This window comes from Limulus polyphemus, unplaced genomic scaffold (assembly GCF_000517525.1).
Source record: "Limulus polyphemus unplaced genomic scaffold, Limulus_polyphemus-2.1.2 Scaffold539, whole genome shotgun sequence".
Taxonomy (NCBI): domain Eukaryota; kingdom Metazoa; phylum Arthropoda; class Merostomata; order Xiphosura; family Limulidae; genus Limulus; species Limulus polyphemus.
The window spans coordinates 58,534-71,705 of NW_013666149.1; the positions used below are offsets into that span (position 1 = coordinate 58,534).

Below are 13,172 nucleotides of genomic sequence, written 5' to 3' on the forward strand. Positions count from 1 at the left end.
CACGTACAATCCCAACATGCCTTTCAAATGGAATGCTGTTAGAATTCAAGTGTTACCAAATCAGGTGTGTGTGATATATTATGTTTGCTTTCCTCACTATAAAATATCAAAATAATTATCTTGCTTTGCTTTTCAGTATTTATTGTTTGCACGTAGCTTTAATGCCTCAAATTTTGTTCTGTTTTACCACATAAGGAAATGCGGTATTCTTTGATCAGTGTGAATAATGTTTCTACCGAGGCAGTGTCTTACTCTATTTTCAGTTTTTAAATAGCATTAGAGAAGCTTTCAGAAAGATTCCAGAGGTTTATCTTCAATATCTAAATGCACAAATCTGTGTTCTTACATTTGGAACAATAGATGGATGTTCATATCTTAGAAATAAATTAAGCTTCTCTAACTAAAAACTGCTTGATGTATTTAAAAATTTTAAGATTTATTGTGACTTTCTATTAATCTATACTAAAACTATTAAAAAGGTATTAATTGTATTGTGAGATTTGGCTTCCTTTTTATATGTACAGCTTGTTCAGTCAACCAGTAACAATCGAGGAGTGGGCCTTGGGGCTCCTGGTGGGCTAATTTCTTCAGGAGGTATAACGTTGCATCCCAACCCCTCTGGTCTGTCTCAGAACATTATTCCAGCCATGCCTAGTATGGGTAATCAGACTGCAGGACAATACAGCTCAATCACAGGTGGAGGTAGATATAATTCTTTTGCGTTGAAATATTTTGAACTTAATAAAGGTTCTCTAAAGTATCTGAGTAAAATTAAGTAAATATTCCTTCTCTTTGTTTCTTAAGTATATAATACTGTACATAAGTTCAACTATCATCATGAGTGACTCAGTTGCTTCATTAGAAACCAAATTACTCATGATGATAGTTGAATTTTTTTCATATTTCTCTGTGTTTGTAGTGAGAATAAAGTTTTAGTCATTCTGCTTCTCGGGTTAACAGTCTGGTCTTTGACACACACTTTGACATGAATAAGCATTAAAATTTAGGTAAAATATTAGAATGAAAGCACAGTTAAAGTCAGATAATTTTATTCTCACCGTATCTTAATATTGACTTCATAATGCAGGATAGAGTATGCCATTTAAGAAAATAATCTATTAAGTTTTCTTTTAGTCTTTGTAGCTGGTGTCATCTAGTAATTAGAAAATACCGCCATTTGGAATAAATGTGTGAAATGCAGGTTTCTTTCTCACTTACATGACAGCAAGAAAATAAGTAAAATATAGGAACTGGGTTTCAAAAAAATATTTTAAAAATGTACTTTCAGATGATACTAGCAGTTCTTTTAACCTTTAACTCGTTCTGAGCTGGAAGGAGGAGGATTCATTGATATACTCTGATTTTTTTCTTTTGTATAGTCAAAATGCTTAACCAAATACCATGAGACTTGGAAAAACTTAATGAATAATGTTATACAGTCTTTAGTAAAAAGAAATATTATTTGTCTTAGAATTTCTATAATATTTTTGATTGTGAAATTTCCAAACTCTTATTGTAAGACTGTTTATAAAACTATTAAAACTACTTCCTTTTGTCTTTGAATTGCAATTTTGTTTATTGTTGATCAGAAAATTTGGTTTTGTATATCTGTTCCCTTTCAATTTGATTGATATTCTGTAACATTTCTTTTGACACTATTTTGCCAATTGCAGTAATTTCCACTTCTATTAAACCATAAAGAAATGAAAAAATATGGTAAACATTGACAAAGAATTAGGTGCATTATTTAAGTAAATAAAAATATTGATATTTGGAGGTTATGCAAATGAAATTTGACAATTTTCAAATGAAGAAAAGTATTTTTAATCTTAATATGAAAATCACTTTGCACTCAAAGCTGTCAACACTCTAACTCTATATATTCACTGATAATTTAGTAAAAATATGATTTTTTGTGTACAAAAGACTTAATGTTTACTGAAAGTTTGGTAACTTTTGTGATGATACACAAATCATACCAAAAATTATAGCATGGACAATCTGATGCTCACTCTGGATTAAATGGTTATTCACATTAACTGAGACCATAGCAAGAGGGTTAGTGTATAAACCTTGTAATTAGAAATTTAAAATATTACTGATACAGTTGTCAATTAAGTTATGACATATATTTTTTAAATGTAAATAATTAACTCTGAGTGAATTTAGAACATAATATAGTACTAAGAGTCATTCTATTCATGTCTCACTACATTTTCCCTGTCATATAGCCCAGAGTAGAAATATAAAACATTATGTTGCTTTCTATCATATTTATTATTTTCAAAATATCAAGTGTAAAATCTCTTTAAGATAGAATGAAATTTGTGTGAAATTAGTTTCTGGTAAACCAAATTTCAAATATTTAGAATGGGTTGGATCAGTTATTTTAGAAGACAATGAAATCTTCAAACTTTATACAATGCAGGTGAAAGAGATATGGTTGATTTCAGAATTCTGAACTAGATAAATGATATTCAATAAAAGTTTACATGTGAACCTACAAGCTGTGTTTCCAGAAGTTAGCTGATAAATTTTGTATTTCATCTAGAAATCTATCAAAAGAAGAAATTAGTATCAGAGTCAAATGCAAAGTTTGATATTCTAGAAGTTGCTTTTATAAGAAGTTTTTTGATGGGAGTTGTTTTAATATAAACTTAACCCAAACATTTTGTTTCTAGTATCTGTAGGGAACAGAATAAGTTCTAATTTTCCACCCATTCGACGACATTCTCCTCCTCTCAGAAGAGATAGAGATCGAGATATAAGACGAGAAGAAATTAGAAGGGATGACAGAAGAGATCGTTACAGAGAGCGAGAAATTGAAAAAGAATCATTTCCATCCTCTTTATCTTCAAGAAAACGTTCTAGGTCTCCAAGAAGAGCTAGCCACAGTCCTCCACGAAGAAAACCAAGGGTGGTACCAAGATACACAGTACAGATCCCAAAGATCTCCCTTGACCTGTGAGTATCAGCTGTTACAAATTTTTATGATATTAAAGCTTGAAATTTTTTAAATTGTTCTCTTTCTTTATAATTGATTAAATATCAGGGTTATGGGACTGTTTATTTCACTATATACTTTTTATTATGTAACTTTTTTTTTATGCATCTGTGTGTGATGCAGCATCATTTGTCCAAAAAGTTTTCTACTATTTTTGTTTAATTATATTTTATAAAGAGTTATAAAGCTCAAAGTAACAAAACACATAGCAAAGAATTAAACCTTACACAATCCTTGGTCACTTATTTTGTACCTAGAAAACGATTACAGCATGAAAACACTAAGGAAGAAAGACATTAGTGTTTCAGTTCTAAGATCAGCTACTAAGTGCTTATATATAATCCTGAATTTCACATATTACTCATAATTTATTCTGGGGAAAATTGTGATTTTCTTTTTCCTTAGTCATGAAGGAAATGTCATGGAACTTCGAAAACGCTACTCCAGTCTCTATATTCCATCAGATTTTTTCTCTGCCTCTTTCCTGTGGCAAGATGCATTTCCTCCTCACCGACCATTTAGTTTGGACCATACTTGTACATTTCATGTAATGAGTAAGGATGTAGATCCAGTTGGGGAGAACGACGCTATTCTAGAACCTACTGATGTGGATCATAGATTTAGTGCTAAGGTTAGTAAATGTTTTTTGTTGTTTTTTTCTTGTGATAGATAAATTTATTTTATTTTTTAATGTTTAAGTTGTTTTTAGTGTGTTTTGATTGCTCTGTGTTTCAAACAATGTTTTATTCTATTTGTAATCATTATTTTAAAACTACAATGTAAAAGTGTTTTTCTTCAAAGATGTGTCACAAGAAAGCCAATTCTCTTCGTTTATAAAAAAAAACGTTATATAAATATAATTCTGTTGGAATGAAATGTTAGCAGATTGTATAATAAAAAATAATTGAACTTTCATTTTGCTTGCTTTTGAAGTTACTTTGAAATAGCTTTTCAATATTATAATAGTAAATGTATGTAATAATATCATTGTGGAATGACTAATTATCGAATAATACAATACAAGTCTTTTTTTTTTCTTTTATCCATTAAATAGTATGATGCTCCCTGCAGAGCTTTGGAAAAAAAAAAGTTCTTTTTTTGTTTTATCTTCAAATTAGTCTAATTATTTCAAGCCTAAGAATCTTAAATAAGTAACTATGTTTTAAGAATTCCATGTTGAACACTGTTAAACAATATGACTTGCTTGAACTGTGGAGAATTAAGCTTTGGGCAGTTTCAAGGAAAGAGGAAAGTTTTGAAATTGGGGATTTTTGAATTTCACACATAAAGATTGAAACTTAAAATCATATTTAGTGCTAAATAAAAAGTCAGGATATTGTGACATTTGTACTAAATGTCTTGTGTAACATAAATGCAACGAGTAATTGAAATTGTCCTAATAGTGTTTGTTAATGATGCAACTTAATCATTATGGGAAAATATCAAGTGGCACAACAATGTGTATACACATGTAAACTGTAAATTTATTGACGTTACAAAAACTTTTTTTTCACTTTAACTGAAAGAATGCTGTGGTAAAAATATCATTAGCCATTATTTTCATAATGTTAACTAGTTCAAAAATTTTATGTCAAAATTTACATTTTTTTATTTGTTTGTTTTATGCCAATGGAGTGAAATTGATTACTTTATAAAACCTTTGTCTGTGTTATCATTGGTAATGCTCTGGATTAATGAATCAGAAATTAATTATGTGTATTGATCATCTTTATATCAGTCATTTCATGTTTTACTATGTGAGGTTGTGTAGGAAATGTATGAGGTTCTGTGTTTGACATGTTTACCAAAAAAAAGACTCGTGTTATTGGAAGTGAAGTGTATGTCAAAGTACAATGATAATGTACTTAAATTTCTTTAAATTGCATTTTCATAAATAATTTTCCAATTATTTCTTTGATATTATGGATAAAATATCAACTCTTTGACTATGTTCTGGGTGGATTCCACCTAGTCTGTTTCCATCAAAGTAACCATAAAGCAGTTATACTGTAGCTTTTTAAAATGTACAAGTATCTTAACAAAATTTTAGCAGGTTATCAGGAATCATTGCACAAAATCAATGATTTGTTTATGCATTTTTCCTTTTTGAATGTTTACTATTTCACATGCAAAGTAATTTTGATTTTAAGATTAAAGATACTTTTATGCATCAGAAAATTGTCAAATTCCACATGCAAAATCTCTATAACTTCCAAATAATTATCAAAAGTTTTGTTTAAAAAAAAAACTTTATATTTTACATATTATTTTCTCTTATCTCTGTACAGGAACCACCAGGAAAAATTAAGAAATAGATCTGAATTACACTCTTTTTGTTCTAGAACGACTACAAATTATACCAAAGCCACAAATGTTTATTCTAGATAGCTTAAATCTCGTACATTATACATCTCTATATATTTATTTTATTGACCTTTCAGCTGTGTTTGACCAACATTACAGAAGTTGCACACAGGCACGTGCAGCTTTATATTACTGTATCCAATAGTATAAAACTGGCCTTTACAAAGTGCAACTGTCTTAGCTTTGTTGTAGTGGACCAGTAATTTGTAGAATACAATCACATTTTAGTTATAGTACAACAGGTCTTATAGCAGATTAAAGGTTTGGATAAGAATTACCCTTTTATTTCGAGTGTTGTAGCATTGCACGTTATATGAGCAAAAATAGCAGTCATCTTCGCAGTTTCTAGGCTCACGCCAGACCATTGGAATTCCAAAATGCAAAGACTTTTTTCTTACCTTTAGTCCATTGTCTCAACTCTTCGATACAAATGGTGCAAACTTTGTGTGGAGCCCAGGATTTGTCTTGGTTTTATAGTGTTATTCCAAAATACGTGTAATATGCTTTTTTGATGAATTCTGTAATGATGACAGTCTTATCAATCATTCTAGAACCCATGAGAAACACCCTGCTAGTATATAAATGGTTAACAGGCCGCACGACGTGTCATTTCTGAATGGTGTTTGTGCGTTCAATTTGACATTTTTTCTTTTCAATATTATTTATTTGCTGCTATGGCAACAAGAGGCTGTGGTAACTTTGTTGTAAAGAAACAATTTTTTTTGCTCATATAACGTGCAATGCTACAACACTCGAAATAAAAGGGTAATTCTTATGTTGCGATTGGTATAGAAAAATCTATAGCCAGTGGCTGTCAACATTTTAAGCATAACAAAATGTGAACCAAGTTTAATGAAAGTTTTTCACTTATGTAAATGTACGTATGACGTTTTGTGAAAAATCCGTATGTGATGGAGAAAAATGGATATCATTTTCGGATTCAGCATACAGGAATTACAGTAGAACATGTAAAAATTGCAAGATAATATAACTATCACAGGCCTGTGTAATTGTAATTCACCCCACCCCACTTTTTAGAAAACAAATGGTCATCATTGGAGCAATAATGGATGTGGTCCAGTTTGATGCACTGTTGGTAACTGTGGCTGAATGATTGGTATTAATTTACATTATTATCCATTTCATAGTGTATACAAATGCATCATTGTACTAAGTTCCTGCATTGCACAGTGCATTTTATCAATCAAATAAATGTATGAATATTCCTGAAAATTGCATTTGTATGCTTGAAAAATCTTTGTAATAAAATAGGCTTACCATTACATTTTATAAAAACTTAAAGTTAGTGAAATGCAGATTTGATGGATAACTGTGGATCCCAGTAAACACAATGAATTTGTTTTAGATATTCTTTAAAATGTTTATGCATGATATATGCAAAATCTTGACATCAAGGGCAAGTAAGTAACACATTTAATACATGTAATTCATATACAGTGACACTAAAATATTTCAGAGTATAAATGAGGAACAAGTGGCCATTAGATTGAAGGAATGGAAATTTCGGTGAAACAAATATCTTATATCTCAAAAGTTTGAATTTTTTTATTTTGTTACTTTTGATTTTTGATCTTATTTTTATTGTGAAACCACAAGAGCTTACTCATTAATGTAGTAATTGAATAAGTTTTATTGCTGCATTGTTTCGTGTATTTATAATTAAGCTATAAACTTTTTATTTAAAATTACAATTATCTTCTATACTTAGTTAATACTTGTGATTTTTTTATGAGGACAGCTAGAAATAATAATCATTTTCACAGTAACTGCTTTAAAATATCAAGGCAAAACCATCCTCTTGATCACAGTGTCTCAACCTTTTCGATATCAAGAGCCTTTTGCTGCCTCCCTAAAATGTTGCATACCACTAAAATGCAAGAACAATACCATTGTGATTTACATATAAATATTCTGTCAGTCTTGTTTATTTCTTTGCTTTCGTGAAATCCCATAGATTGGCTAGGTTGTTGAGAACACTGCTCTTAACAGGATAGACAGGATTTTGGTAATGAATTTAAGGGATGCAGAATTTAAAGAGAGAGTTCATACAACAGATTATACACCAATTTCTTGCATTATAGATAAATTTTAGAGCAAAATTTAGGAAAATATTTTTGTAGTTTAATGTTTTTTAGGTAGGATATGAGAAAGTTAATTGCTCTATGTTAAGAAACATCTTCATTTTATGATTAAATTTTTTCTTAAGGTTATGTTAATGGCCAACCCTTCCTTGCAAGATATATACCACAAATCATGCGCCTTGGCAGAAGATCCAGAAAGTATTAGGGAATCTTTTGTTCATCCAACACGTTTGATTAGTTTTCTGGTGGGATTAAAAGGAAAAAATGAAACTATGGCTATTGGTGGACCGTGGTCCCCATCCCTTGACGGACCAGATCCAGACAAAGACCCTAGAGTATTGATACAGACTGCTGTTAGAACTTGTAAGGCTTTGACAGGCATCGACTTAAGCAAATGTACACAATGGTGAGGAATGTTTGCTCCATATCATCTAGTTCATGTTTTTTGTGTAGAAAGGTTTACAAAGTTAATTACATACTTAAAAATCTTAATATCCTTTTTTCATTGTGTATTATATTGGAGTTTGGTATTAGGTATGTCTGAGGTAAAAAATCTCTACATGAACTTTACAGAAACACATAGAAACAATTACACTGACCATATAAAATATGTTGACCCAATTTTTTATATTGTTAACTTTTAAAGAATATTTCAAAATGTTTGCCAGATTTTACTATATGATCCAAATATGACTTATTAGCTTTAAATTGGAAATTGCATTGAATAAATAAAAATAACTGTACCACAAAGAAGGCATTTTGCTTGCACATTTAAGTCCTTGTTTTATTTAAATATAGAAAGCAGATTAATTTTTGCTTAATGATAAATTGATATATATATATAACGTTACATTGCATGCTTTAATCGAACTCCAAAGAAATGCTGTTGAATTTTATCTTCACATAATTATTTCCCTAACTATATAATTTTTAAATGAACAAATTCAAAGTATTTGGGGACAAAATTTATAATAGTTGATTTTTCTGTAGAAAGGCACCTGTATTTTAATCTGATCAGTTATAATGTTGTCAAATACAATGGATTACATTTTATTGGCCCTTGTGTAGTCTGTAGCTAACTCCAAATGTTTGTAATTTGGAGAACACTTTTTACAACATTGATCTATTTTAAATCCTTTCTAAAATAGGTGTATGCTGACAGTTTGAATTTCCATGGCAGTTTTAAAGGCCGGATAGTTTTTTCGTGTTTGTTTTTTGTAGAATGGTAATTGAACATAATTTATAAAATATTTTATTTGTTGTTTGGAAGTATTGCTCTTCATTCCTTTCCAGAAGTGTTGTGAAAGATGATGTGCCAGACTTGATGAACCTCCAGAGAAGCATTTGACTTCATTTTACAGAAACACAACACAACCTGTGCTACATTTTTAATATTTGCTTATTTGATTTTAAACTTTTCTACTTGTACATGTAATATATAACTATGACTGTGTGTGTGTATGTAAAAAATTAAACTGTTAATACATGCTAAATATCTTATCCTATTGAGAAGAACAGTATAGAGTTCAAGATAGGCATTAGAATAATATTTCACTGGTAATATTTCCTCGTCAATTATTTTACATCAGTGCAGTAAAAATAATAATAATATACATGTAACGATATTAGAAGATTTCTAATGAACCTAACAGTATGTACAATTACACACGTATTTTGCAGCTCTGATTGCCAGTGGCACAAGTTGCAGGACCTGCACATTTGGGTTTGGTTCTTTGGATCTTTAATTGTATTTCTACTGTTTATTTTTTTTGTTTCAAATATATAGTGACTTTAAGTGCTGTAGAATAATTACTAAGTTATTTTTCTAAGAATTTGTCTTGTATTATTGCCCTTTAATAGCATATTAGGGCTTAATTTGGAATATATTGAAATAATGTCACCATTTACTCCATGTTAGCAAATTAATATATATTAAATTCTTAAGAAAAATAGATATTATATACCATTATAAATACAGTTTATATTGAATTAGAAGCTAGAATGTATCAATATTATTCTACTTATACATATTTGTGATTTATTTCACTGAAGTATGCTTCAAAAGTTTTACACAGAAATAAAATCAACATATTCTTAGTTTTTAAAGGATTTAAAATTCATTTAAAAGGCTAAAAAAGTAGTCCCAGATTAAGCCCTGATGTGGAATGTATTAGTTTGTTATAAAATTACTTAAAGGCACAAAATATATTACTGTAGTTACTTACTTTATAACAACTAGTTTTTCTATATTTCTTGTGCTGTTTCTCTGACTTTGACTTTTGTGTTTTGTGGGGTGGCAAACCTATAAGTTCCTATCATTAAAAAAACAAGTGGTACTCCTACTTGTTTTTAAATGTTGAAAACACTCACAATAGATCTGAGATTTCAAATTTACAAATTGAAATTATTATGTTTGGTCAGTTTTTGCTATGTTTCTTTCCAGTTTTAAGTAAAAGTTTAATTGGACATACTGTGTTTATACAAGTGAATTTGATGTTATCAGTGTTACAGCTCTTACCCTAATTATAGTATTTTGGCACTTGTGTATAAAGTTAAAATCATAAATAACTGGTACACAATTAGAAATATTTTATTTAGGCCTATCTATGGCCTTCAAAAAGTTGACGACTCTACATGTTTCGACGCTATAATTATAGTAATACATGTAGAGTCATAAAAACATTTTATTTAGACCTATCTATGGCCTTCAAAAAGTTGAATTGTGTACCAGTTTAACATTGAATGTTATTTATGATTTTTAGCTCTTACCCTTTCACTTACAAACCAAGTTGTTCTAGCTTTTCATAGTCTTTCATACTATAGATCTACATTGAAATATTGGTGATTGAAAGCAATTAATTGATGAGTTAATCCAGTTGATACTTAGGCCCAACAAGTTAGCTATACCATAAGTGTATTATAAGAGTGGTGGTCAAATCCAAAATTTCATTTAGAGTAGCCCAAGAGGTTGTAGTGGATAATGTTGATTAACTGCCTTCCATCTAGTGCTACCTAAAATTAGGGATGACTAGTGCAGGTTGCCCTTTTGCATGTATATCAAAAGCAAACAAAACTTTAGGCTTGTGAGTAAAATTTATTTCATTAAAGTTTTATTATTAATGAAATTTATTAAGCATTTTTTATTAAGTATTTTTCATATTGCTTTTAAGTGTTTGAAATATCTTTGATAATATAGCAGTGGATATATCAATAGCCATTTGTTTTAGATTGTTACTTAGTCACAGAAGTTCAGTTAATTTGCTTAATACTGGTAGTAAAACCTCACCAGTTACTGAGTGTTTTTGATTAGGTTAATATCACACAGAGGTTAACTTAATTTTACTCTACTGTTAAATTTTGGTATCTTGTATCCAATAGATTCGAGTTGTATAACATACACATGAAAGTTCCTTTTTTTAGTTACTGGCAATCTTTATTAAATCATAATCATTAGTTTTACTTATGCTTGAAAATTAAGATGACTGAGGTCACTGGCTGTACTGTTGTACTTTTTAATTAAATATGTTGTATTAATTTTAATTAATAAGTCTTGTTTTTACTTGTGAGTTGTGCCTACAGGACGAATGTTGGTTCTAGTTTGTGATTAACACTTGGTAATATAGTTTTCTCATCAGCTTACATACAGTGACATTTTTATTTTGAGTGTTTTCATCATTTACTACATGTGAATATAGTGTTACTTGTGAAAAAAAAAAGATTAGAAAATGTTATAGAATGTGATGATTTATTCATTAGTCAGCAAGAGATTGCACCATTACCATAAGAGCAAGATTTTGGCTATGAAAGAGACAAATGTAGTTTTTTCTTGTCAGCAACTGAAATCCGTGTAACAGATAAATGTACATTTTTAATTGTGTTTACTGAGAAGGTGGATATTCCTTTTTAGTATTCTATATCAAAAAGTGCTAAATGTTAATTGTATAATTTGTTTTGGCAACTTAAGTATGAAAGACTACAGTTTTTGTAAGCTTTTCTGGTGTACCAGACACTCCTCTGCACTTCCATACATATCTGATTAGATTTGCTTTTATTTGAATAATGCATTATTACAAAAAAATCGTGCTTATGTATTTTCTGTTCACACCAACCTAGAGGTTTTTTAAGTTATGTTGCTTTCAAGCAACTGTGCTGAAATCTTACACAAACACAATAACTGTGTAATTTGTTAATTTACTCAGCTCAGTTTGTTTTAGTCATTACATGGATGGATCCTCTGAATTGAGAAATACTTCATTGTTGGTAGCTGTTCAGTTACCTAGAAAAATTATGATTTTTGTTTTGCCATAATCTAATTATGATTAATTTAATGACATTAGGACTAGTTTGCCAGAATTAAGGGGGCTTGTTTATAACAAGTTGAAACATTGGCCAAGTAAGAATAAAATTGCTGGTAGGAATTGCAATCTATAAATTTGTTACTTGACAATAACAGTAGTCATGAACCAAGAGCAAATTTGGACATTTTTAAGGAGAAACAAAACTGTGATATAAAATCAGTTGTAATGTATTCTTTATTACTGTTTTAAAGGGAAAAAGTAGAGAGTTTTAATTAGGCTCGAAGCTCTTTATCCTCAGCCCCCTAGTGGCTTTGTAGTATGCCTGAAGACTTATGATGCTAAAAACTGTGATTTGATACACATGGTGGACACAGCACAGATAACCTATTTTGTAGCTTTGTATTAACAATAAACAAACTTATCGTCATTTTATTTTAATGACTAGAAAAGTCATACTGATCTAGTAAAGTAGTCCGATATCGACTTTACAGGTGTCGCAGATTTCCCTGATTTAAACATTTTGTTTCTGATCTTTAAAAACCACACTTAAAGATTTACCTTTCTATTTATAACTAGAACACAAGTTTTTATAATTTTTAGATTATCTTTATAAGAAATTTATCACTCTATATACTAATTTGTTTTAAATTGAATACAAAATTCAAAGCCTTCCCATCCTACTTCCTTATTTGTCTCCTTCACTTCATTGGATAACTACAGCTTAATTAAAATCTTTTATTTTAGATTTTAAACTTGGGGACATCACTATATTACCAATAATTTGTTATCATTATTTCATTTTATAGTACCAATCAAAACATTTCATCATAGGTTAGTTCTTCTTTAACCCATTTTATTGAAATATATTCTTTTGACTTTTCCATAACTTCAAGATAATGGTGTTTATTGTTTTAATAGACAAGAAGTCTAGTTTTTCTAAAAAGAAAACACTTCCAAGATAATTTTAAGTGAAAAATATCATACTACTAGGGACTTTTCACTTTACAGTACAATTCTCTTTAATGTAAGCACATTAATCCTTTCCCAGTGGCAAAAAAGCACTCTCATTGAAGTTTCGTTGCTAATTTGTAAGCGTTTTGGAAGTTTGAATTTATGTAAGAAAGGCATGCCATTTGAATAATGTAGAAGAAATGCTAGTTTATGTATTATGATTAACTTTTTTGCTGTGATTAGATAATGAAATAAATACTATTACTCTCAGCATGGTAAGCAAACCATATGTCTGTAGATCTTTTGTTGGAATTTACAAGGATTTCCTACAAAACCCAATTAGATATTTTTTTGAAGCTTTGTTCTTTAAAGTATATTACTCTTGTTAATACACTGTGATTATTATTTAGTTATTTATTTTTACATCTTTCCTGTTTCTGTAAAAAATTATTT

General features: G+C 29.5%; 1 protein-coding gene across 1 annotated transcript in view; it reads left to right on the forward strand.

Moving 5' to 3' along the window:
- The window catches only part of LOC106458966 (cell division cycle and apoptosis regulator protein 1-like), a 59,423-nt gene that overhangs the window by 16,901 nt on the left and 29,350 nt on the right, over positions 1 to 13,172 (forward strand). The window contains exons 7-11 of the mRNA XM_013918534.2: positions 4 to 64; positions 525 to 702; positions 2,682 to 2,964; positions 3,410 to 3,635; positions 7,596 to 7,876. Coding sequence (XP_013773988.1) covers positions 4 to 64; positions 525 to 702; positions 2,682 to 2,964; positions 3,410 to 3,635; positions 7,596 to 7,876 — 1,029 coding nt within the window. The remainder of the gene's footprint in view (positions 1 to 3; positions 65 to 524; positions 703 to 2,681; positions 2,965 to 3,409; positions 3,636 to 7,595; positions 7,877 to 13,172) is intronic.